This window comes from Salmo salar, chromosome 09 (genome assembly GCF_965601325.2).
Source record: "Salmo salar chromosome 09, fSalSal1, whole genome shotgun sequence".
Taxonomy (NCBI): domain Eukaryota; kingdom Metazoa; phylum Chordata; class Actinopteri; order Salmoniformes; family Salmonidae; genus Salmo; species Salmo salar.
Genome location: NC_138299.1, coordinates 19,521,553 through 19,548,332, shown reverse-complemented (window position 1 = coordinate 19,548,332; position 26,780 = coordinate 19,521,553). Strand labels below are relative to the sequence as shown.

General features: G+C 42.8%; 3 protein-coding genes and 1 long non-coding RNA gene across 7 annotated transcripts in view; 2 read left to right on the top strand and 2 right to left on the bottom strand.

Moving 5' to 3' along the window:
• Positions 1–9,466: 9,466 nt before the first annotated feature.
• Positions 9,467–14,400, bottom strand: tslig1 (tRNA splicing ligase complex subunit 1). 2 transcript variants are annotated; one of them, NM_001139814.1, is made up of 7 exons: positions 14,269–14,400; positions 13,888–13,912; positions 13,481–13,602; positions 13,160–13,242; positions 12,111–12,163; positions 11,787–11,823; positions 9,626–11,507 (listed from the first exon to the last, which is right to left on the bottom strand). In NM_001139814.1, the coding sequence occupies exons 1-7, from the start codon at positions 14,348–14,350 to the stop codon at positions 11,421–11,423; spliced, it is 489 nt and encodes a 162-aa protein (NP_001133286.1). In that variant the 5' UTR covers positions 14,351–14,400; the 3' UTR covers positions 9,626–11,420. The 2 variants fall into 2 exon arrangements, with proteins under 2 accessions (XP_045579200.1, NP_001133286.1); XM_045723244.2 differs by lacking the exons at positions 12,111–12,163; positions 13,888–13,912; positions 14,269–14,400 and having other exon boundaries at positions 9,467–11,507; positions 13,481–13,631.
• A 510-nt stretch (positions 14,401–14,910) lies between these two features.
• Positions 14,911–18,682, top strand: rbbp4 (Histone-binding protein RBBP4). 2 transcript variants are annotated; one of them, XM_082955426.1, is made up of 10 exons: positions 14,911–15,029; positions 15,447–15,591; positions 16,049–16,194; positions 16,328–16,501; positions 16,597–16,712; positions 16,809–16,969; positions 17,086–17,212; positions 17,311–17,388; positions 17,507–17,752; positions 17,925–18,682. In XM_082955426.1, the coding sequence occupies exons 1-10, from the start codon at positions 15,014–15,016 to the stop codon at positions 17,985–17,987; spliced, it is 1,272 nt and encodes a 423-aa protein (XP_082811552.1). In that variant the 5' UTR covers positions 14,911–15,013; the 3' UTR covers positions 17,988–18,682.
• Positions 18,111–26,332, bottom strand: LOC106610883 (uncharacterized). The gene is made up of 3 exons (XR_001330004.3): positions 26,165–26,332; positions 19,440–19,945; positions 18,111–19,159 (listed from the first exon to the last, which is right to left on the bottom strand). It is a non-coding gene; the product is annotated as an uncharacterized LOC106610883 (long non-coding RNA).
• LOC106610882 (uncharacterized) overlaps positions 24,930–26,780 on the top strand; it is a 42,009-nt gene continuing 40,158 nt past the window's right edge. For both annotated transcript variants that reach the window (XM_014210535.3, XM_014210533.3), the window contains exon 1: positions 24,930–25,218. The gene's annotated coding sequence lies outside the window, so the exon portion shown is untranslated. The remainder of the gene's footprint in view (positions 25,219–26,780) is intronic.

Below are 26,780 nucleotides of genomic sequence, written 5' to 3'. Positions count from 1 at the left end.
CCAGGAGTGGTCTTATTTTGATTAATTGTATTTCTGAAGAGCAGAGGAAGATTGCAGTGACCTCAAAATAATCCGGACAACAGAGGTTTTGTGATTTGAAATTCGTAGTAGAGCACCCGTCAAAGGAGTCATCTCAGGGGTGATGATGGATGTTCAGATTGAATAAGTAGCAAATACCTAAGCATGTGAAGCTTGGATATGTAAGATACGCCGTAAGAGCTTTCATCCCCAAACCACTGCAGTGTAAGAATTGTAAAGGATTTGGCCATGTTTCAAGTGTGTGCAGATCAACAAAGTATACTGAAGAAAGGTGTGTAGAAGGATGACGGTGTTGCAATTGTGGTGGAGATCATGATCCTGAGTTCCTGGAGTGCCCTGAAAGACTGAAGGAAATTGAGGTGGCAAAAATTAGAGGGGTCAATCGAATGTCCTTTGCGGAGGCGATTCAAAGAATTGAGAAAACAAGTGATGCTAGTCAAGAGATGGTAGTGGATACACCACAGCCTGTAGTAAATGTTTGTTGCTAGACAAAAGATACAATGTGTGTTAAAAAGGTGGATTTTGTTGCATTCATTGCCACAGTTATATACACAAGTCTCAAAGAAGTTGAAGAAACTAGACATTGTGGCTGCAGCAGAAACGTTTTTGGGACTCAAGGATTTTACATTGAAAGACTTGCAAGAAGGTGTACTGACGCCGGAAGACCCGCCCTCCAAAGTTCTCCTTGAGCCCGTGTAGGGATCAGATCTGTTTTACTTCTTTATTTTTAACAGAAAAGTTGTTTGATTTATTCATTTTTTGGTAGTATTTGGGTAGTTCAGTTTTTTGGGGGGGGATCCTGTTCCCATCCCACATTGAAGGTGGCGGGATGCACATTAAATTGTTTGATCGTGTCCTCCCGAGTGGTGCAGCGGTCTAAGGCACTGCATTGCAGTGCTAGAGGTGTCACTACAGACCCGGCTTCGATCCCGGGCTGTGTCACAACCGGCCGTGATCGGAAGTCACATAGGGCGGCACACAATTTGCCCAGAGTCGTCCAGGTTAGGGGAGGCTTTGGCCGTGGGGACTACTTGACTCATCACGCTCTAGGGATTCCTTGTGGCGGGCCGGGCTCCTGCAGACTGACCTTGGTCATCAGTTGAACTGTGTTTCCGTCGACACATTGGTGTGGCTGGTTTCCGGGTTAAGCTGGTGGCTTTAAGGAAGTTCGGTTTGGCGGGTCATGTTTCGGAGGACGCATGACTCGACCTTCGCCTCCCCACATGGCAAGAAACTGACTAATTTCAGCTAGTTTCATCTTGTTCTTGATACCATGCCTTGTTTTAAGGTATTTTGACAGATTTCATGTCAACGCTAATATGGCTCAAATTTTATAGCTAGTTACTGTAACCAACAACTGTAACAATGTATTTAAGAAACAACAAGTGGGCATTGTGCAATTATTATATATACACCAAAGTATATTGACACCCCTTCAAATTAGTGGATTTGAGTATTTCAGCCACACGCGTTGCTGACAGGTGTATAACATTTACATTTTAGTCATTTAGCAGACACTCTTATCCAGAGCGACTTACTTATGTGAATGCATACATTTCATTTCATGCATTTATTTTTTTTGTACTGGCCCCCTGTGGGAATCGAACCCACAACCCTGGCATAGCACACACCATGCTCTACCAACTGAGCCACAGGGAAGACAAAATCTAGCACAGACATGCAATCGCCATAGACAAACATTGTCAGTAGAATGGCCTTAGTGAAGAGCTCAGTGACTTTCAACGTGGCACTATCATAGGATGCCACCTTTCCAACAAGTCAATTATTCAAATTTCTGACCTGCTAGAGCTACCCAGGTCAACTGTAAGTGCTGTTATTGTGAAGTTGAAACATCTAGGAGATAGGGCTGGGCGATATGATGATATATATTGTGTGACGATAGAAAAACGTCTATCGTTTCATATTGTGCTCTATCGTTTATTTTGTTGCGTCGCAAATCACTCTTTACGGCAATATTTTTTGTCAATTGGACGACGTTTTGCGTACTTCCACACGGAAATTTGCAACACAAACAAACATGAAAGATTGTGAACGTGACACAGAGCACGGAGACACGAAACTCATGCCTAAAAGAGGGGCAATTTCAGTCGCATGGAAATGGTTTGGGTATGAAAAGTCTGACACGGACCAGAAAACCGTCCACTGCAAAATATCCCGCAGGCCGGTCCCGACAACAGGCTCAAACACCACTAACCTCTTTTACCACCTATGCACCTATGCAAGAATCATGTGAAACAGTACGGAGAGAGTCTACGATTGAGACCCAAAAAGTACAGTCGAGTGCTCAAAACAAACCCTCGACTCAGATGTTGCAAGAGGCTTTTGCCCGCGGCACACTATATGGCAAAGAACCATGAAGATGGAAGGAGATAACAGCTGCTGTTACAACTTACAAAGACATGGCCCCAGTTTACACGGTCGAGAAACCGGGGTTTCGTGAGTTGGTGCTAACACTCGACCTAAGGTACTAAATGCAAATTGATATGTGACACGTATTAATTCCAAAATAACATGCAAAACAGGCAAGCCCCCCCCCCCCCCCAAAATATATTGAATCTGTTTGCAACTATAGCTTAAGCGTTTTCTATTTACCTTTTTATATTTTATACATTCATATTTTATATTTTGTTACATGCTTAATTTAAAATGTGCACAGGTTCTAAATAAAATAAATTATCAAATATGAGTAAGTACCTTTTTTTATTTGTTCAGTATAATTCAACATGTAATAAGAAATAGGCCTTTACATGTGGGTGGTCATTTTATATAAACATTTTATATTTACAGAAAATGTGCTATATCATGATATGTATCATTATTGGGATATGAAATGACCAATATCGGGATATGAGATTTTGGCCATATCGCCCAGCCCTACTAGGAGCAACAAAAGGCTCACAGAACAAGACCGCCGAAGTGTTGAAGCACATAAAAATCATCTATCCTCGGTTTCAACACTCACTACCAAGTTCCAAGCTGCCTCGTTCATTTGTACAAGAACTGTTCGTCGGGAGCTTCATAAAATGGGTTTCCATGGCCGAGCAGCCGCACACAAACCTAAGATCACCATGCGCAATACCAAGCGTCGGCTGGAGTGGTGTAAAACTCGCCACCATTGCACTCGCGTTCTCTAGAGTGATCTGGCAGTCTTATAGACAAATCTGGGTTTGGCGGATGCCAGGAGAAAGCTACCTGCCCCAGTGCGTAGTGCCAACTGTACATTTTGGTGGATGAGAAATAATGATCTGGGACGATTTTTCATGGTTTGGGCTAGGCCCCATAGTTCCAGTGAAGGGAAATCTTAACGCTACAGCATACAATGACATTCTAGACGATTCTGTGCTTCCAACATTATGGCAACAGTTTGGGAAAGGCTCTTTCCTGTTTCAGCATGACAATGCCCCCATGCACAAAGTGAGGCCCAAACAGAAATGGTTTGTCGAGATCGGTGTGGAAGAACTTGACTGGCCTGCACAGAGCTCTGACCTCAACCCCATCGACCACTTTTGGGATGAATTGGAATGCCGAATGCGTCCAGGACTAATTGCCCAACATTTGTGCCTGACCTCAATAATGCTCTTGTGGTTGAATGGAAGCAAGTACCCGCAACAACGCTCCAACATCTAGTGGAAAGCCTTCCCAGAAGAGTGGAGGCTGTTATAGCTGCAAATGGGGGACCAACTCCATATTAATGCCCATGATTTTTGAATGAGAATTTTGACAAGCAGGTGTCCACATGCTTTTGATCATGTAGTGTATTTTCCTTCTTTATTATTTTCCTCTAACCCTACCAACCCTCTCCCTAATTGGAGTAAACTAATGGAGAACAATACTTAGGCTTCCACTTCCAGTTTATACAGTTGAAGTCGGAAGTTTACATACACATAGGCTGGAGTCATTAAAACTCGTTTTTCAACCACTCCACAAATTTCTTGTTAACAAACTATAGTTTTGGCAAGTCGGTTAGGACATCTACTTTGTGCATGACACAAGTCATTTTTCCAACAATTGTTTACAGACAGATTATTTCACTTATAATTCACTGTATCAATTCCAGTGGGTCAGAAGTTTACATACACTAAGTTGACTGTGCCTTTAAACACCTAGGAAAATTCCAGAAAGTGATGTCATGGATTTAGAAGCTTCTGATAGGCTAATTGACATAATTTGAGTCAATTGGAGGTGTACCTGTGGATGTATTTCAAGGCCTACCTTCAAACTCAGTGCCTCTTTGCTTGACATCAAGAGAAAATCAAAAGAAATCAGCCAAGACCTCAGAAAAAAACTTGTACACCTCCACAAGTCTGGTTCATCCTTGGGAGCAATTTCCAAATGCCTGAAGGTACCACGTTCATTTGTACAAACAATGGTACAACGCAGCCGTGATACCGCTCAGGATGGAGATGCGTTCTGTCTCCTAGAGATGAATGTACTTTGGTGGAAAAGTGAAAATCAATCCCAGAACAACAGCAAAGGACCTTGTGAAGATGTTGGAGGAAAAAGGTACAAAAGTATCTATATCCACAGTAAAACGAGTCATATATCGACATAACCTGAAAGGCCGCTCAGCAAGGAAAAAGCCACTGCTCCAAAACCGCCATAAAAAGGCCAGACTATGGTTTGCAACTGCACATGGGGACAAAGATCGTACCTTTTGGAGAAATGTCCTCTGGTCTGATGAAACAAAAATAGACTGTTTGGCCATAATGACCATTGTTATGTTTGGAGGAAAAAGGGGGGAGGCTTGCAAGTCGAAGAACACCATCCCAACCGTGAAGCAACGGGGTGGCAGCATCATGTTCTAGGGGTGTTTTGCTGCAGGAGGGAATGGTGCACTTCACAAAATAGATGGCATCATGAGGGAGGACAATTGTGGATAGATTGAAGCAACATCTCAAGAGATCAGTCAGGAAGTTAAAGCTTGGTCGCAAATGGTCTTCCAAATGGACAATGACCAAGAGCATACTTCCAAAGTTGTGGCAAAATGGCTTAAGGACAACAAAGTCAAGGTATTGGAGTGGCCATCACAAAGCCCTGACGTCAATCCCATATAAAATTTGTGGGAAGAACTGAAAAAGCATGTGCGAGCAAGGAGGCCTTCAAACCTGACTCTATACAGTACATTTCACAGACAGCATATTTCACATTAGTTATCTTTTGTTTGTTTTTAGTCCCAGTCTTCAGCTACCCTCAACCCCTTCCATCTATCTCTGAAGGCCATCCAGTTTTAATTTCTAGCTGACATATATTTTTCTACTGTGATGTTTCTGAACCTTTCTCATAGTCTCTACAGATTGTAAATTAAAGATACATTTTTTTTCTAAGAGTATTATTATATTATTGATGACTTTTCAAATCACTATGACTTTTCAAATCACCCAGCAGGGCTATTTGCAGAGTTGGCCCCAAGTAAATGTTGCAAAAACAATTGGTGGCAATCACACTAGTTGACTGTCCCTTATGTACTGTTTCTACAGCATTAGTGAATTCCGGTGCCGCAGGAAACTTTATTGACCAGACCCTTGCCTTCTCTCTCAACATCACCTCATACCCGCTCTCCTCTCCTTTGCCGGTTCAAGCCCTCGATAATCGGCCATTAGGTTCCGAGACCATCACACACATCACCAAACCACTCACCCTCACCGTGGTGTCCATCCATCAGGAGAACATCCCCTTCATCACCAGCTCACAAGATCCTCCTTGGCTTCAATGCCACAACCCCACCATCTCATGGTCGAGAATGAAAATCAGACTGGTCACCCGAATCCCGGAGGACCTGCTTCCCCATCCCCTGTGGTTCCATGTCGGTTGAGAGTCCTGTGGTTGCCCTTCAGCCCAACATCCCAGAGGTAAACCAGGACCTGTGGGAGGTATTTTCCATAACACACACCACCTGTCTCCCTCCTCATCACCCCTGGGACTGTGCCATCGACCTGCTGCAGGCTCTGCGCCCCCGCGCAGACGCATCTACCCTCTGTTGGTGGCTGAAACCCAGGCCATGGAGGATTACATCCATGAGGCGCTCCAACAAGGTTTCATCCGCACGTCCTGCGTCAGCAGGTTTCTTCTTCATGGCCAAGAATGATGGAGGGTTATGCCCATGTATTGATTACAGAGGACTCAATGAAATCACCAAGTACCGTTACCCTCTCCCGTTGATACCGACAGCCATCGAACAGCTCCACGGTGCCCGGTTCTTTACCGAATTGGACCTGCGGAGTGCATACAATCTCATCCGCATTCGGGAGGGGGATGAATGGAAGACAGCTTTTAGCACGATGTCTGGTCACTATGAGTTCTTGGTGATGCAATTTGGCTTAGCCAATGCTTCGTCAGTGGTCAAGGCATTCGTTAACAAGACGCCAGGTGGTCGTGTATATCGACGACATCCTGGTCTACTCGGCTACCTTGGAGGATCACATCGCTCACGTCCGGAGTAGTCCTGGGATCAGTTTCAGGAGCTCAGTAAGCAGGTGATGGCTCGTGTGGATATGAGCGGGGATGTGGATAGTATGAATAACTGGGTGAGAACAGCATTAGTTGGGGCAGCTACTGAGGCTGTACCTAAGAGTTCAGGAAGGAGGAGGAAAGCAGTCCCATGATGGATAGAGGAGTGTGGGGCAGTGGTGATGAGTAGGGACAGGGCATTTAGAATACTGAAAAGGATGTATAACTTCAAACATCTGATTCAGTATAAGCAGGCCCATGCCCTGGTGAGGAGAACTATTCGTCAGGCAAAGAGGTCATGTTGGCATCGGTTCTGTGACACCATTGGAAGGGCAACACCTGTGGGAGAAGTGTGAGGGATGATTAAGAGGAGCGGGGTCAGAAGGGAGTGGGGTTATCCAGTGTTGACGAGGGAGAAGAATGTGGCTGTAACAGATGAGAAGGCAGAGACGATGGCCAAAGCATTTGTCCAAGTGCATAGCTCAGCAAATTTGTCAGAGGAGGGGGAGAGAGAGAATGAGAGAAGGGCATCCCAGAGTGCTGGATAGGAGGGAGGATGTAAATGATGTATTGAATGCACCATTTCATGGCAGAGGTGAAAAGTGCAATAGGTAAGGCTGGATTAACTTCACCTGGGAAAGATGAGGTGTGCTATGCTATGTTAGCCCATATTAGAGATAAAGCACTGGATAAGGTATTGGTGTTGTACAACAGAGTGTGGGAGGAGTGGAAACTACGAGGCAGCTGGAAGGAGGCAGTAGTGGTGCCAATCCGGAAGCCAGGGAAATACCCAACGAGGCCAACAAGCTATCGGCCAATAGCTTTAGCATCACATGTATGTAAGATTATGGAACGTATGATTACGGAGAGGCTCACTTTCTTCCTGGAGAGCAGGGCGCTGGTATTTCCACATCAGTGGGTTCAGGAAGGGTAGAGGAACTATGGACCCAGTACTCTGCTTAGAAGCAGAGGTCAGGAAGACTCAGGTGAACAAGGACACTTTTTTGATGATTTGGAGAAGGCGTATGATAGGATGTGAAAGGAGGGGTTGTTAATCAAGCTTGATATTATGGGGTAGGAAGAATAACGAACAACTGGATAAAGGATTTCCTGTTTGGAAGGTCTATCCAGGTGAGGGTGGGGAAGTCTCTATCAGGCAGCTACCTGGTGGATTATGGTTCACCTTAGGGGATCGTGATTTGTCCTCTGTTGTTCTCAATCATGATCAATGATGTTTACTCTCAGGTACAGACGGATATTGGGAGGTCGTTATTTGCAGATGATGGGGTCTTGGAAGAGGGGAAGAAATTTGCCTTACATAGTCAGGAAGGTACAGGAATGAATTGAGGAAGTAGAGTGGTGGGTATTAATCTTTACCAGGAGGAAGGTGGAAGATGAGGTATGCTTGAGGTTATATGGGAGAAACTTGGAGAAGGTGACACTAGACTCACCTGGGCAGAACACATTGAGAGAGTGGTGGTGGTAATGTGTAAGAAGGTGCTAAATGTGATGCGCTGTCTGACGGGGAAGGAGTAGAGGGCTGGGCGTTCCTCATTGAGGACCATGTATGTTGCATTCATCTGATCCGTAATAGACTATGGCAGTATAGCGTATGGTTCGGCAGCCCAGACATCATTGGAAAGGCTAGATGTCATACAGGGGCAAGTACTCAGAAGATGTAGTGGGGCATTTCGGACCTCCCCAGTGGCTGCACTACAGGTGGAGATGGGGGACATGCCATTGAGAATTAGGAGACAGCAGCTGGCAATGATTTATTGGGTCAACCTACAGGGGCATGGGGTGACTCATCCTGAAAAAGGGATTTTACAGGCATGCTGGGAACATGAGCGAAGACAGAACACAAGCTTTGGGTGGGTGGGTAATACCCAAACGAAGGAGATGGACTGTATGGAAGGGAGTTTAGTCCAACAGTAGCTATTCCTGTAAATCCACCATGGCTGCTCCTGCCTTCAGTAGTTGATCTAGAAGTGTTGGAGAGACTACAGAAAGATAGGGAGGTGTTGATCCATCTGATCTGTTTAAGAGACATCTGGATACTGTGCATCAGGATTTTGTGGCCATTTACACAGATGGTTCAAAAGATCCAAGGACAGGATGTACTGGGTCAGCATTTGTAGTACAGGAATGTGGGGTGGCACAACACCAGTCTCAACGTCAACAGAGAAGAGGCGACTCCGGGATGCTGGCCTTCTAGGCAGAGTTCCTCTGTCAGGTGTCTGTGTTCCTTTGCCCATCCTAAGCTTTTATTTGCCAGTCTGAGATATGGCTTTTTCTTTGCAACTCTGCCTAGGAGGCCGCTTCCAGGAGTCGCCTCTTCACTGTTGATGTTGAGACTGGTGTTTTGCGGGTACTATTTAATGAAGCTGCCAGTTGAGTACTTGCGAGGCGTCTGTTTCTCAAACTAGACACTCTAATGTACTTGTCCTCTTGCTCAGTTGTGCATAGGGGCCACCCACTCCTTTTTCTATTCTGTTTAGAGCCAGTTTGCGCTGTTCTGTGAAGGGAGTAGTACACAGCGTTGTACAAGATCTTCAGTTTCTTGGCAATTTCTCGCAAGGAACAGCCTTCATTTCTCAGAACAAGAATAGACTGACGAGTTTCAGAAGAAAGTTATTTGTTTCTGGCCATTTTGAGCCTGTACTCAAAGCCACAAATGCTGATGCTCCAGATACTCAACTAGTCTAAAGACCAGTTTTATTGCTTCTTTAATCAGAACAACAGTTTTCAGCTGTGCTAACATAATTGCAAAATGGTTTTCTAATGATCAATTAGCCTTTTAAAATGATAAACTTGGATTAGCTAGCACAACGTGCCATTGGAACACAGGAGTGATAGTTGCTGATAATGTACGTCTATGTAGATATTCCATTTTTTTTTTTTAAATCTGCCGTTTGCAGCTACAATAGTGATTTACAACATTAACAATGTCTACACTGTATTTGTGATATATTTTATGTTATTTTAATGGACCAAAAATATGCCGTTCTTTCAAAAACAAGGACATTTCTAAGCGACCCCAAACTTTTGAACGGTAGTGTATATTGTACAATAATCCTGAAAGTCACCATTTCAAAATAAAAAATATATAAACCAAAAGTTAACATGTTCACTCAGGTATCTTTACTCTCCAGAAAAAGCCTTAGTGTGTTTGATTCAATCGGTATGAAACATCTTGGCCGAAGCACTGCATTTGTCTGTGATGTGGTGGATCCCAGCCTGGATCGTTTGATGTATTTTTAATCTGAGAGGTGTGGCACCTAAAATGCTTAAATAAATATCTAGCTGTACATATACAGTACATATGACAACAACAAAAAAACTGTCAAAGCCCCTGCACGGTCTCTCAGCAAAAAATCATTTAAAATCCCTACAAGTACATACATTATTGTGCCATCTTCGTAACATAATTGTTTAGATGATTCTGTCTCTTGACACTTTTTGGATTAATTTGTGATCCTTAAAAATAACAATAAAAACCTTAATTATTGGCATTCCTCAATCAATACCCCTTACAGCACTTACGAGAAGAGCCAGGTGACACTATATATACAAAAGTATGTGGACACCCCTTCAAATTAGTGGATTCGGCTATTTCAGCCACACCCGTTGCCGACAGGTGTTTAAAATCGAGCACACAGCCATGCAATCTCCATAGACAAACATTGGCAGTAGAATGGCCTTAATAAAGAGCTCAGTGACTTTCAACCTGCCACCGTCATAGGATGCCACCTTTTCCAACAAGTCAGTTCGTCAATTTTCTGCCCTGCTATACCTGCCCCGGTCAACTGTAAATGCTGTTATTGTGAAGTGGATACGTCTAGCTGTGGTAGGCCACACAAGCTCACAGAACAGGACCGCCGAGTGTTGAAGCGCGTAAAAATCATCTGTCGTCGGTTGCAACACTCACTACCGAGTTCCAAACTGCCTCTGGAAGCAACGTCAGCACAAGAACTGTTCGTCGGGAGCTTCATGAAATGAGTTTCCGTGGCCAAGTAGCCACACACATGCCTAAGATCACCATGCACAATGCCAAGCGTCGGCTGGAGTTGTGTAAAGCTCGCCACCATTGGAAACGCATTATCTGGAGTGACGCTTCACCAACTGGCAGTCCGACAGACGAATCTGGGTTGGGCGGATGCCGGGAGAACGCTACCTGCCTCGATATAGAACACACGGTTAAGTTTGGTGGAGGAGGAATAATGGTTCAGACTGAAGAACTTGATTGGCCTGCACAGAGCCCTGACCACAAACCCATCAAACACCTTTGGGATGAATTGGAACGCCTACTTGCGAGCCAGGCCTAATCGCCCAACATCAGTACCTGACCTCACTAACGCTCTTGTGGCTGAATGGAAGCAAGTACCCGAAGCAATGTTCCAACATCTAGTAGAAAGCCTTTAAATGTTTGTCATTTAGCAGACACTTTATCCAGAGCGACTGACGGGCAACTAGGGTTAAGTGCCTTGCTCAAGGGCACATCGACATACTTTTAATCTAGTCGGCTCAGGGATTCTGCCACCTTCCCAGAAGAGTGGAGGCTGTTATAGCAACAAAGGGGGACCAACTCCATATTAATGCCCGTTATTTTTGGAATGAGATGTTTGACGGGCAGGTGTCCACATACTTTTGAACATGTTGTGTATCTTGAGCAGTTACTCTGCTGCTGCTGATGTTTGCTTCTCTCTGGATATCTGTCTGTAAACAATTCAAATTCAGGGAAATATTACACTTCACTCATCCAGTTTTAAAGCCTATGCTGTTGCCCTTAATCAAATGTCAATTTTCAAAGCCTATGCTGTTGACCTAAATCAATTGTCCAATCACACAGGCACATATAGGTTTGTTTCTATTGTCCTGTTCCCTTCTGGGACAGTTTCTCAGTAGTAGTATCCTCAGATGTCAATGATGGCAAAGATCTCGGGCTTGTCGATGTCATGGATCTGCATGGCTGAGTAAGTGATGGCCTTCACTTCTGTCCCCTTTAGGGACAATATACACATAGTTTAGTGACACTTTCAAAAACACAAACTACTGTAATCAGATGACTCCTGAATCAATGAAAACAGTCTATGCCTACTAATCATGTATGTAGTATAATATTTCAGTAACAGAATACATATCACAACCACTGTTGGATAAACAATCTTCATCAGGTCATAAACAGTAATTATGCCTTATGGCCAGGAGGGAGTCAGACAGCAGACCTCTTTGTGGTCAGATATGGTGAAATATATCAGGTGCATCTCCCATTCGCTCACCTGTGGATGCTTGACCAAGTTGAACTCTTCTCCCCACCTACAACAGCAGAGGAAAACAATGTGAGGCATGGAGGGAAGCTGAGAACGAACCAGAACTCCTGGCATAGGAACTCGGGGAGGAAGTAATGATAACATGCAACACTTGTCTTTCTCAGGGGTAGAATGTTCCAACTAAAACCAACCCACCATATCCCCTCAGACTGTTTCATCTAGGAGTAATGTACATGGCTCAAAAGTCAATGATCAATCACATGCGAGTATAAATTAGCACCACCTAGTGAGCAAAAACTAAATCCTGACGTGTGTAACTTTAGATCAACTTACCCGATGGAGCGGATTTTGAAGTGCATCCTGTCAATGTGCAAAACTTTAACCTCCTAGAAGACATAAATTAAGTTAGGCAATACCTTATTATTGTAACTGCTAAATTAAATTGGTAGGGGACCAGTACGGGGTAAATAAACACTTGTGGTAAATGTAATGATATGTTACAGTGGGGGGAAAAAGTATTTGATCCCCTGCTGATTTTGTATGTTTGCCCACTTACAAAGAAATGATCAGTCTATAATTTTAATGGTAGGTTTATTTGAACAGTGAGAGACAGAATAACAACAACAAAAAATCCAGGAAAACGCATGTCAAGAATGTTATAAAATTATTTGCATTTTAATGAGGGAAATAAGTATTTGACCCCCTCTCAATCAGAAAGATTTCTGGCTCCCAGGTGTCTTTTATACAGGTAACGAGCTGAGATTAGGAGCACACTCTTAAAGGGAGTGCTCATAACCGCAGCTTATTACCTGTAAAAAAGTTGCCAAACGTCAGCCTTGAAACCTTAATGACTTGGAGAAGATCTGCAAACAGGAGTGGGACAAAATCCCTCCTGAGATGTGTGCAAACCTGGTGGCCAACTACAAGAAACACCTGACCTCTGTGATTGCCAACAAGGGTTTTGCCACCAAGTACTGAGTCATGTTTTGCAGAGGGGTCAAATACTTATTTCCCTCATTAAAATGCAAATCAATTTATAACATTTTTGACATGCGTTTTTCTAGATATTTTTGTTGTTATTCTGTCTCTCACTGTTCAAATAAACCTACCATTAAAATTATAGACTGATCATTTCTTTGTCAGTGGGCAAACGTACAAAATCAGCAGGGGATCAAATACTTTTTTCCCCCACTGTATCTTCCAGTTGTAATCAGGTTTCAAACCCCTTTTTTTTTTTTGCAATGCAATTATGTGCATGCTCCTTTGACATCATACAATTATACATACAGGCACCAAGAAATCTATACATCTATTGATGGGGGGTAGGAGAGAGAGAGCGAGCTCCATGTAGCCTCTGGAATTAATACATTGAAGGCCCTTACTCTGGGAATGAAGAAAAGATCTGCACTGAATTTGAATAACCAGTCGTCTAGGAAGTGGAAGAGAAGAGATTCCATGTCATCACCTGGTCAGGAAACAAAACAGACATAAGAAAGTATTCAATGCAATGGTAAGTAAAATATTGACCCATATGAAACATATTTACATTACATTTGTCATTTAGCAGACACTATTATCCAGAGTGACTTACAGTAGTGAGTGCATATATTTCTTCCCCCCGTACTGGTCCCCCATAATCTACTCCAGACATGTACTGTCCCTATGAGTATTATGCCTGTTTTCAGTCTGTTATTCCATCTCACCTTCTGACTCCACTTCTACTGTGTCAATGGGCTCCACTGTCTCTGTATCTGTCATATACCCAAACATTGCCATGGCACACTGCTCAAAGGCCTCCTCCAGCGAGTCTCCCCAAGAGTGGAGCCTAGGAACATACATAAGAGTGATGACACACATGAAAGACGAACCCACTGGGCACAATTCAACGTCTATTCCACGTTGGTTCAATGTAATTTCATTGAAATGACGTAAAAACAACGTTGATTCAACTAGTGTGTGCCAAGTTGGAAGCCACTCCGTACGGTCAAGTCACAGATCGCTGCTCTGCATGATCAGGTAGGCTTTGGGGATTTCGCAATAAAGGTGTAACCACCACAACTAAGGGTAGGAGCAGCAGTTGCTGTGGTTCATGGGTAGTCAGTCCACTTACTGTACATCAGCAGTGTGGTCCAAATCTAGAGAGAAACCAAATTACAAGATGAATAGATAGATAGATCAATTATTCAACTCATGTTACTACAATAAAGTAGAGTGGGCTATAGGTAAACATTCAATCCAATATCTGAGGGTATTCATCTACTAGGCCTGGCTACAATATCAATGTGTCAATGAAGCAATTTCTGGTGGTAGAACTGTCTCCTCCACTAAAGATACTCTTCCACTGAACATTTCAACAGAAACCCATTCATGTACTACTACCTGGTGAACAATCTCAAATCAGAACCAAAGCAAGCTAACTAGCTAAAAATGTAAGTATAGCTTGTCATCAAGCATGTTCATAACAGATTAGCTACACAAGTGCTCAACTCACATTCATACTTCTTGTTGATCGGCGGGTATTTCGACTTGGTATCTTTCTGTGACTCGGTGAGATCAAGCTCACGATCATCCATTGTGATTTATTTAGTTGATTTGAACCCTAAACGACTGGAACGTATACTTGCTGTTGCAACAACGTGTATTGTTTCAGGAAGTATTGTCAGTGTAGTGACCAATCATGTTACCAAAGATAGCTCGCCTGCTACTTCTTTGATATAATGGCGTTCGCAACAAGTATATGTGTATTCCGCCACCTACTGTACGGGTGGATAATAAATATCCCAGAAATGAAATAATGCGGGGTAAAAATATCGCTTTTTGCTGTGTCGTCACTAGTTACCACAGCCACGGAGCCATAACCCCCCCCCCCCCTTTTTTTAAACAATTTATCTTATTAAGATTTGATTTTAAACCTAACCAATAACATTAACCACGCTGCTAACATTGTGCTAACCCGAGACTTAAACTAAGACCAAAAATCAAATTTTGGTTTTCATGAATTTTTACGATATAGCCACTTTGTAGCTGTGCTATCTAGTGGAAACATTTTTGGTAACCCGGAATCCTGTCGGAGTCTTTTCTTTGACGAATACATATACGACATCTTCCGGTTTAGTTGACGGTGATTGGCTATTTAACCTCCATAGCGTTCCCGCCAAGCTAGCCCGGCTGCGTGCTTGTTCTCCGCGAAGCGCTATTTCTGAAAACAAAGCTACTTGTGTAATATTACCAACGCCATGGCTGATAAAGAAGGTAATTTCATTCAAAAGTGAATAAGCTAGCTACCAAGGTAGGACGGGGGCTCCCGGCGTATCAATCGTGAAGATAATGAGTTTATAATTGTATACAAAGAAAAGTACCCAGCTAGCTAGTTAGCTAGCTAGCAAGCAAGCTAAATGTATTCAAAAGAAAAGCGTTGTTTAATGCCAGAGACAAAACCTGTTTGGGGGAGTGTAATGGGTTAGCTAACGTTCGCTCAATTTGTCAGTACGTTTGCTAACAACATCGGGAAAACCCTACTCAATGGGCGTAACTATTAACTAGCTAGCTAAGACTTTCTCAATGTTAATAGGGTGCCCTCAATCACAACTATATTTCCTTTGACTGGGTTGCTGCTAGTATGAGTTACATTTAAATCTCTCGATTGACTTTCATTCTGTTTTACAGCAGCGTTTGATGATGCTGTGGAGGAGAGGGTGATAAATGAGGAGTACAAGATATGGAAGAAGAACACGCCCTTCCTCTATGACCTGGTGATGACACACGCCCTGGAGTGGCCCAGCCTCACAGCACAGTGGTTGCCTGATGTCACCAGGTAGGGTTCATTTGGTACTTTCAAGACAACTGGGAACTTGAAAAAAACGAGGTGAAAACATGAGTGAACTTCAGGGAGGAAGGAGTGATCTTCAGGGAGGAAGGTCAGAGGTCTAGAAATATGCCAGAATTTCTTAGTTGGATGACCATTCAAAACTATTTTTCCCAGTTGGAGCCCATTGTCTTGAATGCTGCAACTATCTGTGCATCTCAATATAGGAATACATAGCTAGCTATAGTTCCCATGAATACCAGATACTTGTGCTGATCACAAAACTGCCTTTGCTAGATTACTGAGAGTGCTAAGGTGTCTTCCGGAAGATTGTTTTTGGTCTCCATATGTGTTGCGAAGATATCCTTGTGTGGACCATGTTGAGTTTCTAATGCCCTCTATTACATAAAAAAAGGAAACTGTTTAAATGTATCTGTTTTGGAACACCTTTTTTCTCTAATTTTAGACCTGAGGGGAAGGATTTCAGTGTACACAGGCTGGTTCTTGGCACACACACATCAGATGAACAGAATCACCTGGTCATTGCCAGCGTGCAACTGCCCAATGACGACGCGCAGTTTGATGCTTCTCACTATGATAGTGAGAAAGGCGGTGAGAGAATGTTTTTGCTACAATTACAACCTTTCTGTGTAAATGTTTTCATTCAAAATATTTTACTGGTGGTAATATACATTAGTCCTTTTTGCTGTAGGTCACTGATCTCTGACTCTCTCGCTCCCTTCAGAATTTGGAGGCTTTGGCTCAGTCAGCGGTAAGATAGAGATTGAAATCAAGATAAACCATGAGGGAGAGGTGAACAGAGCCCGCCACATGCCCCAGAACCCCTGCATCATCGCCACCAAAACCCCAACCAGCGACGTCCTTGTCTTTGACTACACCAAACATCCCTCCAAACCAGGTGGGTCTGCTTACTGCACATTTAAAGTGTATGGCCAGGAAGTCCAAGTCCTGCTTTAAACATGTTTGGTAATAACGTGTTTATGTGTACTACAGATCCATCTGGAGAGTGCACCCCAGATCTGCGTTTGAGGGGACACCAGAAGGAGGGTTACGGTCTCTCCTGGAACCCCAACCTGAGTGGCTGCCTTCTCAGCGCTTCTGATGACCATGTGAGTGACTTGTCACTTGACCCAGAGCAAGTGCTTGAACACTCTTCCTCCCTCCATGTCTTTCCTTTTCTCACCTTTTTTCCCATCTGTCTGCAGACGATCTGTATGTGGGACATCAGTGCAGTTCCTAAGGAGGGGAAGGTTGTGGACGCTAAGACCATCTTCACTGGACACACAGCCGTTGTGGAGGACGTTTCTTGGCATCTACTGCACGAGTCGCTCTTTGGATCTGTAGCTGACGACCAGAAACTCATGATGTAAGGCTCCATGAGTTAACTCCCCTACAGAAAAAAATACCTTTGAATGAGCAGCAGCATTGTTTGGTCTTGCTCATTGAACAATAACACTGTTGGTTACTGTGTTTACTGTGCAGTTGGGACACGCGATCAAACAATACGTCGAAACCTAGCCATGCTGTGGACGCCCACACTGCAGAGGTCAACTGTCTGTCCTTCAACCCTTACAGCGAGTTCATCCTGGCCTCAGGCTCAGCAGACAAGGTGGGCTGGATCTCTTACTGCTCTCAATTCTTCCAATATTCTTTCATATTGTAGTTAGTGAAGCAGTAGTGTGGATTTAATGGTTTCTCCCTTTTAAGACTGTTGCTCTTTGGGACCTGAGGAACCTGAAACTGAAGCTGCATTCATTTGAGTCTCACAAAGATGAGATCTTCCAGGTATGTTAAGTCATGAAGTGGACAATTATTCCCTATGAAGTCTGTTTTGCACAAGCTGTGTGTTGAACCATCTATGACTAAGTTGTGTCAAATATTTCTGTTCCTTTCCTCCCTTAAGGTCCAGTGGTCTCCTCATAATGAAACCATCTTGGCCTCCAGTGGCACAGACAGGCGACTCAACGTGTGGGACCTCAGTAAAATCGGAGAGGAGCAGTCGCCAGAGGATGCTGAGGATGGTCCACCTGAACTGCTGTTCATTCACGGTGGTCACACAGCTAAGATCTCAGACTTCTCGTGGAACCCCAATGAGCCCTGGGTCATCTGTTCGGTGTCTGAGGACAACATCATGGAAGTTTGGCAGATGGTAAGTCATTAGGACAGACGGTGCTCTGTCAAACAGTGGGAGGCTATAGAGAATAGTTTATTCATTTCATGAGGCCTAACAGGTTTGCAGGGATGGCAGAAGCACTACCATCTTACTATAATATGTTTATTTTTATTAGTAGGAGTACTAAGAATGTCTTTCCATTTTCCAGGCTGAGAACATCTACAATGACGAGGACCCAGAGGGAGCAGCAGACACTGAGGTCCAGGCATGAGTGAAACTGTTTAGTCACACAACCCTCCATTGATCACATCCTCAAAACACTTTTTTTTCCCTTTTTTTTTTTAATAGGACACAATGTTTAAATGTCTTCAAAAAAATACATGGTGCATAAGAGTGGGTTGTTTTGCATTTATGTAGGGGGAAACAAATAAATGTAGGGGGGAAACATCTTAAATGATGCTCATTGTGTTAGTAACATTTATACAATTTAATTTCATAAGAAATTACATAGATTTTCATTTCATTCCCTTGACAGCTGTATTGTAGATTTCCCCAATCACCTTTGTGTGACCAGTATCCCTGTCAATTGCTTTGTATGCCACATCTGCATCTGATTTCTTTTTGCTGTGTATGTGTATTCATAATAAACATTGTTTTTACAGTAGACCTTCCATGCACAGTGCAGTTTACAGTTAAGACATGCTGATCTCACAGCCAAGGCCAACTATCATAATGGCATTGTTAATGTATTAAGAGCAGTTTAAGTAAACCAATCACTGACATTATTGGCTAAATGCACAATCAAGGACACTTGCAAACAATACATGTTCGGTCTGGAGGGGTTGTGGGTATTCCAGGTGTTTTGTCAACTGTCCTGTACTTCCATGGAAAAGTTATGATTCCCCTTCAGCAAATGTCTTGCTTACTTCAATACAGCCATGTAATAAAATCACCTTGAGACTCCCAGGAATGTTAATTGTACATGTCAGCCTATCTATACAGTAGTACAGTCTTAATATTAACTTGATAAACCTTCATTCTTAAGGGTCAAAAGGATGGTCTGCTAGTTCTCTACATCTCATGGCCACTAACATACCACATCCTACCTCTCAAAAGTCCTTTCAATTCTTCCAATTGTCTGTTTTGCCTTTTTCTAAAAATGAGCGTTCAGCTTCCTCATGGTCTCCTAAACTGAGTCCAGTCTCCTGACGAGAAGAAATTAGAACAGTTACACCACGCCTTTACTGGCTCGGGGTATCCTTCCCTGCCTCTTCCGGAGCAGGGCTAGCAGGCGCGGCTCATACCAGCCTTCTAGATTCCTCATGCTGCCGCTGCAGGCACAGTGAAGTCGTTCATGGCCCGGTAACGGGATGTTCAGCTGGTTGTTCCGGGTCTCCAGAAGCTGGGCTACCTCTGAGACTGGACATGGGCCTGAAGCTCCTCCTGGGGTCAGAAAAAATAAAAGCAAGTTACCACTCATGCTAACAGTGATTAACTCAATGACAGGCAGCCGTTAACAGCAATAACAAATATGTGGTAGCACCCATCAACATAACACATGTCAACACAATGAAATGTCACAAAGGGTGACATAAAAGAAATCACAGGAAAATGCTGAGAAAATGTCAACACCCATCATACTGTAACCCTTTACTCAGGGTACATAAACTGCATTCTCACAAAAGCTTACATGCAATGTTGTGGGGTTTCCACTCCACTTTACCTGTGTGACTGTACTGGGCCGTCATACTGTTGTGCAGTCAGTGTTAGCTGGTTCTGAATACAGTCTGGCCGTGACAAATAGCTTACTCTTCACCTGTCCCACCTCTATCTGCAGATTAATATACTCCAACTGGATGCTGGTAAGGACTCTATGTGCCTCTAACAACTGTCCCCTCAGAGCCTCCGTAGCCTGCAGCATAGGCTGCTCCAGGTGCAATAGCTCCCATACCAATTCATCCCTCTGACTTTCCAGACGGCCCACCTCTATGCACTCCTCATACTGTCCATGCTACCCTCCAGCTGGACAAAGGTATGTTCCACCTCAGTGATGCGTGCTTGAACCATATATCCGGCACAGTATATGCTTCTCTCAGAGTGGGTTAATGCTGCCGTTAGGCTGCTCTCCACAGAATGTGCCTCCTACATAAACTCCTCTTCAGAGAGCAAGTCCTCTCTAGACTCAACTTCCCTCCCTCGCTGTAGATCCGTCATTGGTGTCTCCATCACCTGTCAAAAGAAGTGGAAGTAGACAAGGATAGGAAGAAGGGGAAAGGGTAAGAGAGAGTTTGTGTTGCATTCACAGATCATCCAGACTGATAAGTCATGGGATCCACAGTGAAATAGCAAGACTAATGATTCATGGGAATCAGAGCTCTTTCAAAGCCAAACTTAATCTATGAAATTGCACAAGAATAGACTGAGAAAAGCACAAGGATCCAGTCAACATTAGAGATCTGTTTTTGTGATTCCACCATCCTATGAGCTTCTGTCTAGACATACGGTATATTCCTCTCTTATCACTTCTACAGTACGCATCTGTGCTCCTGATATCCAAGTCGGTCTACTCTTACCTCTATCTGATCTTGATATGATATGGTATAGACAGTGACATTCTCAGACACTGTAATATACATGAAGTGTACAGGCAGCTGCATGTCAGAATTTTACCCATGTGTAATTCCAAATTGGACATGAAAACATCTCCTAAAATCATCTTTAATTCGCTTAGCATATTTGTCAGATAAAGCTATTCTGAACATCGGTTTTATCTTTATAGTTATTTGTAAAGTGAACGACAAACAGTGCAGACAAAAACAAAGTAAAAAGGTGTGCAGGTGAGGTTTGAAACCCAAGAGGGCTTATATGAAAACCGCACCCAAAAAATAACAATATACACTGAGTGTACAAAATGTTAGGAACACCTGCTCTTTCCATGACATAGACTGACCAGGTGAATCCAGGTGAAATATATTAGCCCTTCTTGATGTCACCTGTTAAATCCACTTCAATCAGTGTAGATTAAGGAGAGAATACAGGTTAAATAATGATTTTTAAGCCTTGAGACAATTGAGATATGTATTGTGTATGTGTGCCATTCAGAGGGTGAATGGGCAAGACAAAATATTTAATTTCCTTTGAACGGGATATGGTAGTAGGTGCCAGGCGCACCGGTTTGAGTGTGTCAAGAACGGCAACGCTGCTGGGTTTTTCACACTGAACAATTTCCCGTATGTATCAAGAATGGTCCACCACCCAAAGGACATCCAGCCAACTGGACACAACTGTGGGAAGCATTGGAGTCCACATGGGCCAGCATCCCTGTAGAATGCTTTCGACACCTTGTAGAGTCCATGCCCCAACAAATTGAAGCTGTTATGAGGTCAAAGGGGGGTGCAACTCAATATTTGGAAGTTGTTTTGTACACTCAGTGTATATACTGTATGCACAAAGGTTATAAAAGTCACTGGCACCTTCAACTACAGTGGCAAGAAAAGGTATGTGAACCCTTTGGAATTACCTGGATTTCTGCATAAATTAGTCATCAAATTTGATCTGATCTTCATCTAAGTCACAACAATAGACAAACATAGTGTGCTTAAACTAACAACACACACATTATTGTATTTTTCTTGTCTATATTGAATACATCATTTAAACATTCACAGTGTAACTACAGTTGAGTTGTTTGGAAGAAACACACAACACTGTGTGGAGAACAGCACACCAACATCAAAACCTCATCCCAACTGTAAAGTATGGTGGAGGGAGCATCATGGTTTGGGGCTGCTTTGCTGCCTCAGGGCCTGGACAGCTTGCTATTATCGACGGAAAAATGAATTCCCAAGTTTATAAAGACATTTTGCAGGAGAATGTTAGGCAATCTGTTCGCCAATTGAAGCTCAACAGAAGTTGTGTGATGCAACAGGACAACAACCCAAAACACAGAAGTAAATCAACAACAGAATGGCTTCAACAGAAGAAAATACGCCTTCTGGAGTGGCCAAGTCAGAGTCCTGACCTCAACCCGATTTGAGATGCTGTAGCATGACCTCAAGATGGCAGTTCACACCAGACTGAAACAGTTTTGTAAAGATGAATGGTCCAATATTCCTCCTGACCGTTGTGCAGGTCTAATCCGCAACTACAGAAAACATTTGGTTGAGTTGCTGCCAAAGGAGAGTCAACCAGTTATTAAATCCAAGGGCTCACATACTTTTTCCACCCTGTACTGTGAATGTTTACACAGTGTGCTCAATAAAGACATAAAAACGTATAATTGTTTGTGTGTTATTAGTTTAAGCAGACTGTGTTTGTCTATTGTTGTGACCTAGATGAAGATCAGATCAAATTTTATGATCAGTTTATGCAGAAATCCAGTTATTTCCAAAGGGTTCACATACTTTCTCTTGCCACTGTAAAAACCAAAAACCAATATAAATCACACACACACACACACACACACACACACACACACACACACACCCCCCCTACATACAGAATATATATGTGTATATACAGTACCAGTCAAAAGTTTGGACACACCTACTCATTAAAGGGTTTTTCTTTATTTTTACTATTTTTTACATTGTACAATAATAGTGAAGACATCAACACTATGAAATAACACATATGGAATAATGTAGTAACCAAAAAAAAGTGTTAAACAAATCAAAATATATATTTTATATTTGAGATTCTTCAAAGTAGCCACCCTTTGCCTTGATGACAGCTTTGCACACTTTTGGCATTCTCTCAACCAGCTTCATGAGGTAGTCCCCTGGAACACCTGGAATAAATTTCAATGAACAGGTGTGCCTTGTTAAAAGTTAATTTGTGGAATTTCTTTCCTTAATGCATTTGAGCCAATCGTGTTGTGATAAGGTAGTGGTGGTCACTGGAAGTTCAACATGGCACCTCATGGCAAAGAACTCTCTGAAGATCTGAAAAAAAGAATTGTTGCTCTACATAAAGATGGCCTGGGCTATAAGAAGATTGCCAAGACCCTGAAACTGAGCTGCAGCACGGTGGCCAAGACCATACAGCGGTTTAACAGGACAGGTTCCACTCAGAACAGGCCTCGCCATGGTCGACCAAAGAAGTTGAGTGCACGTGCTCAGCGTCATATCCAGAGGTTGTCTTTGGGAAATAGATGTATGAGTGCTGCCAGCATTGCTGCAGAGGTTGAAGGGGTGGGGGGGTCAGCCTGTCAGTGCTCAGACCATACGCCGCACACTGCATCAAAGTGGTCTGCATGGCTGTCGTCCCAGAAGAAAGCCTCTTCTAAAGATGATGCACAAGAAAGGCCGCAAACAGTTTGCTGAAGACAAGCAGACTAAGGACATGGATTACTGGAACCATGTCCTGTGGTCTGATGAGACCAAGATAAACTTATTTGGTTCGGATGGTGTCAAGCGTGTGTGGCAGCAACCAGGTGAGGAGTACAAAGACAAGTGTGTCTTGCCTACAGTCAAGCATGGTGGTGGGAGTGTCATGGTCTGGGGCTGCATGAGTGCTGCCGGCACTGGGGAGCTACAGTTCATTGAGGGAACCATGAATGCCTACATGTACTGTGACATACTGAAGCAGAGCATGATCCCCTCCCTTCGGAGACTGGGCCGCAGGGCAGTATTCCAACATGATAACGACCCCAAACACACCTCCAAGACGACCACTGCCTTGCTAAAGAAGCTGAGGGTAAAGGTGATGGACTGGCCAAGCATGTCTCCAGACCTAAACCCTATTGAGCATCTGTGGGGCATCCTCAAACGGAAGGTGGAGGAGTGCAAGGTCTCTAACATCCACCAGCTCCGTGATGTCGTCATGGAGGAGTGGAAGAGGACTCCAGTGGCAACCTGTGAAGCTCTGGTGAACTCCATGCCCAAGAGGGTTAAGGCAGTGCTGGAAAATGATGGTGGCCACACAAAATATTGACACTATGGGCCCAATTTGGATATTTTCACTTAGGGGTGTACTCACTTTTGTTGCCAGCGGTTTAGACATTAGTGGCTGTGTGTTGTGTTATTTTGAGGGGACAGCAAATGTACACTGTTATACAAGCTGTACATTCACTACTTTACATTGTAGCAAAGTGTAATTTCTTCAGTGTTGTCACATGAAAAGATATACTCAAATATTTACAAAAACGTGAGGGGTGTACTCACTTTTGTGAGATACTGTGTGTATGTGTGTGTGTGTATATATATATATAACAAAAATATAAACGCAACATGTAAAGTGTTGGTCACATTTTTCATGAGCTGAAATAAAAGATCCCAGAAATGTTATATGCAAGGGTATTGAGACATTGCCCAGGCAAAACACAGACCAACAAACTCACCCATATGAAACAATTCACATTGTCACTAACTTTCAAGACAACGATCCAGAGAAATGTTTATCCCAGCAGGTAAATAGCCAGACTGTTTCCTCTTAGACCACCTTCTGTGTGGCTCTTTCTGTCTCCAGATAAACAGAGATTCTGTTTGTGTTTAGAAATAAGCTGCGAGGGAGGGGAGAAATACTATCCTTCCCCCAAGGTAGACTTTCTCACCCCCCACATGGTAAACTCGAGGTCACTCACTGTGTCAGAAAGAGAGTGAGTGAGAGAGGCCTAGACATTGTTCATGCCATTGCTGACACGTATCTAGGCCAGCCTGTGCAGAGCTATGTTACAGAATATTTAGGCTTTTTAAGGTCTGTCATTTATGATTAAGTAAGATAATATTGATCTCATGGCCTCCATGTAGATCAGTATAAAGAATCATGCACCAATGGGACAAAATGCTGTCCGAGTTGTATGATCATTACCACACATTAGATTGAAGAGAAGCCTATTTGTGCTGATTTACCTGGTCCTTGTATATGCTGTTTTGGTGATAATGAGATTAGATAACTTAATGTATGGCACCTATGATAAACAATTCAATTATCTGGTGAAAATAAATCTAACCTTAATCACTCTGATAGCTGTCAAAATAAGAAGTTACACTATATTCATGTGTCAGAAGTATTTGTTATCATGTCAATCTAAAAGTCGTATCTACACACCAACAAGTGATAATGCAATCTTTAATAAACTTTTGTCGGAGGGCAATAATAAAGAAGAAAAGAGAACGATAACACGTTATATGAGGGATATTGTCCCCGCCACTAGGCGGCAGTCCTCAACATCATCGGTAATTCCTTTCATGTCCTCACCTGTGCGCGCACTACAGCCATAGGTTCCTATGGCACAGACGCAAGCATTTTGCCATTTGTTGGAAACATTTGGAGCGTCCGTGTGCAAAACCGATTGCTCTAGTTTGTACAAAATTATTGTAGCGTCTCAGCAAAATATCACTAGTCTCCTCCTGTGGCACATTTTGCGGATATGGTTTACCTGGATTTTCAGTCCAGGTTCTGAAAATAAACTTCAGAGGAACGCAGTGGAAACGCTTCAAATGGAAAGCGGATAAGGAAGACTTCTCTATCAAATCGGGACCTAAAACTTTTTTCTAAAGGTAAAACGATTTTTTTTTAATTCATGATGTTCCTCATATTTTATGGTCAAAAGGGGTGTGTAGCACTGCAGAATTTCGCTTTTGTGTGATAATGAGCAAAGGAATGTAACTTTGTTTTATCTCAGTCTTGATTTTTTTTTTTTAAGAGTTCAGACAATTATCCAACTTGTAAATTCATAACTTTCATCACAGAATAACTTTCTTATTAAATAGTGAGGAAACATAAGATCTCATTGAGGTATCAAGCTTTTAGAATGTGTTAGGCTTTTTGAAATAAGCTATGACTGGCGGATGATGGTACAGTACAGCTAGAGCGCAGACTAGCCTAAAGACCAGACGTTGAATACATTTGAATTCTACGTCAGGCACAATTGAGCGTTTGCATCAGGAAAGATTCCTCTTATGACCTCTACAGGCCAGAATGTTGAATACAATTATATTTTAACTTACTTTATCGGTTGCCTGTGTGGTTGGTCCCTTTGCTGGTAGGAATGTGAGACATTATATGCACAGGAAAGTATAATTACATCAACTTTTCAAAGCACTGGTAGTGCATTCAGATTTCTAGCACAAGATAAAAATACAGAAATCTGAATGCGATGTAATTATACTTTGCTGTGGATATATTGTCTCACATTCCTACCTGCAAATGGACCATCGGCACGAACAACCTGTAAAGTAGGTGGATATATTGTCTCACATTCCTACCTGCAAAAGGACCAACCGCACGAACAACCGGTAAAGTAAGTTCAAATCTAATGTTATTAAACATTCTGTCTTGTGGAGGTCGCGAGAGGAAACTTAAAACGATCCAAACGTTCATTTATGTCCGACATTGAATCCAATGCAATTCAATGCCAGGTTTTCAGGCTAAGCACATAAGAATCCTTCTAGTCACTGAGTCAATACTTTAAAAAATAATTTAAAAAACATCTTAAACCCTTACTGTGTACTTATGTTTGTCTTCTGTTGTTGCATGCCTTTCTTTGTTTTCTGAAATCCATGCTTTTTAATTAAACGTTTCTCATAAAACCACCGACTGTTTCCTCATTGCTGTTGCTCTATTGCTGTTGCTCTAAGATGGCAACTCAGTACGAATGCGCAAATTGAATCTCAACAAGGAAACACAGTCGGTGGTTGTGTTTGATTAACATTTTATTATAAAGTATGGATTTAAGCAAAGAAAGGCATGCAACAACAGAGGACAAACAGGTACACAGTAAGGGTTTAAGAATTTAAGTATCGATGCATAGCAACTCAAAGGAGTCTGAGGTTAATAAAACATTTTAAAAAAAAACTCCAGTCTTCGCTCAACTCAGTGGAGGAGTTGAGGTACTTGGCTAAGGTACAGCCAACCATTGGCATTTTTTATTTATTTTTATTTAACCTTTATTTAACTAGGCAAGTCTGTTAAGAATAAATTCTAATTTACAATGACGGCCTAACCCGGACGACGCTGGGCCAATTGTTCCCCGACTGATGGGACTTCAGATCACGGCCGGTTGTGATACAGCCTGGAATCGAACCAGGGTCTGTAGTGACGCCTCTAGCACTGAGAGGCA

What these genes read in the sequence shown, in the direction of transcription:
- rbbp4 (XM_082955426.1), top strand. An exon ending in TCAGCGCTTCTGATGACCAT is followed by an intron (nt 16,713 to 16,808) that starts GTGAGTGACTTG and finishes ATCTGTCTGCAG; the next exon opens with ACGATCTGTATGTGGGACAT. An exon ending in ACAAAGATGAGATCTTCCAG is followed by an intron (nt 17,389 to 17,506) that starts GTATGTTAAGTC and finishes TCCTCCCTTAAG; the next exon opens with GTCCAGTGGTCTCCTCATAA.
- tslig1 (NM_001139814.1), bottom strand. Translation starts at nt 14,350, where the DNA reads ATGGATGATCGTGAGCTTGATCTCACCGAGTCACAGAAAGATACCAAG. An exon ending in GATCAACAAGAAGTATGAAT is followed by an intron (nt 13,913 to 14,268) that starts GTGAGTTGAGCA and finishes GTTTCTCTCTAG; the next exon opens with ATTTGGACCACACTGCTGAT. An exon ending in AGTAGAAGTGGAGTCAGAAG is followed by an intron (nt 13,243 to 13,480) that starts GTGAGATGGAAT and finishes TTTCCTGACCAG; the next exon opens with GTGATGACATGGAATCTCTT.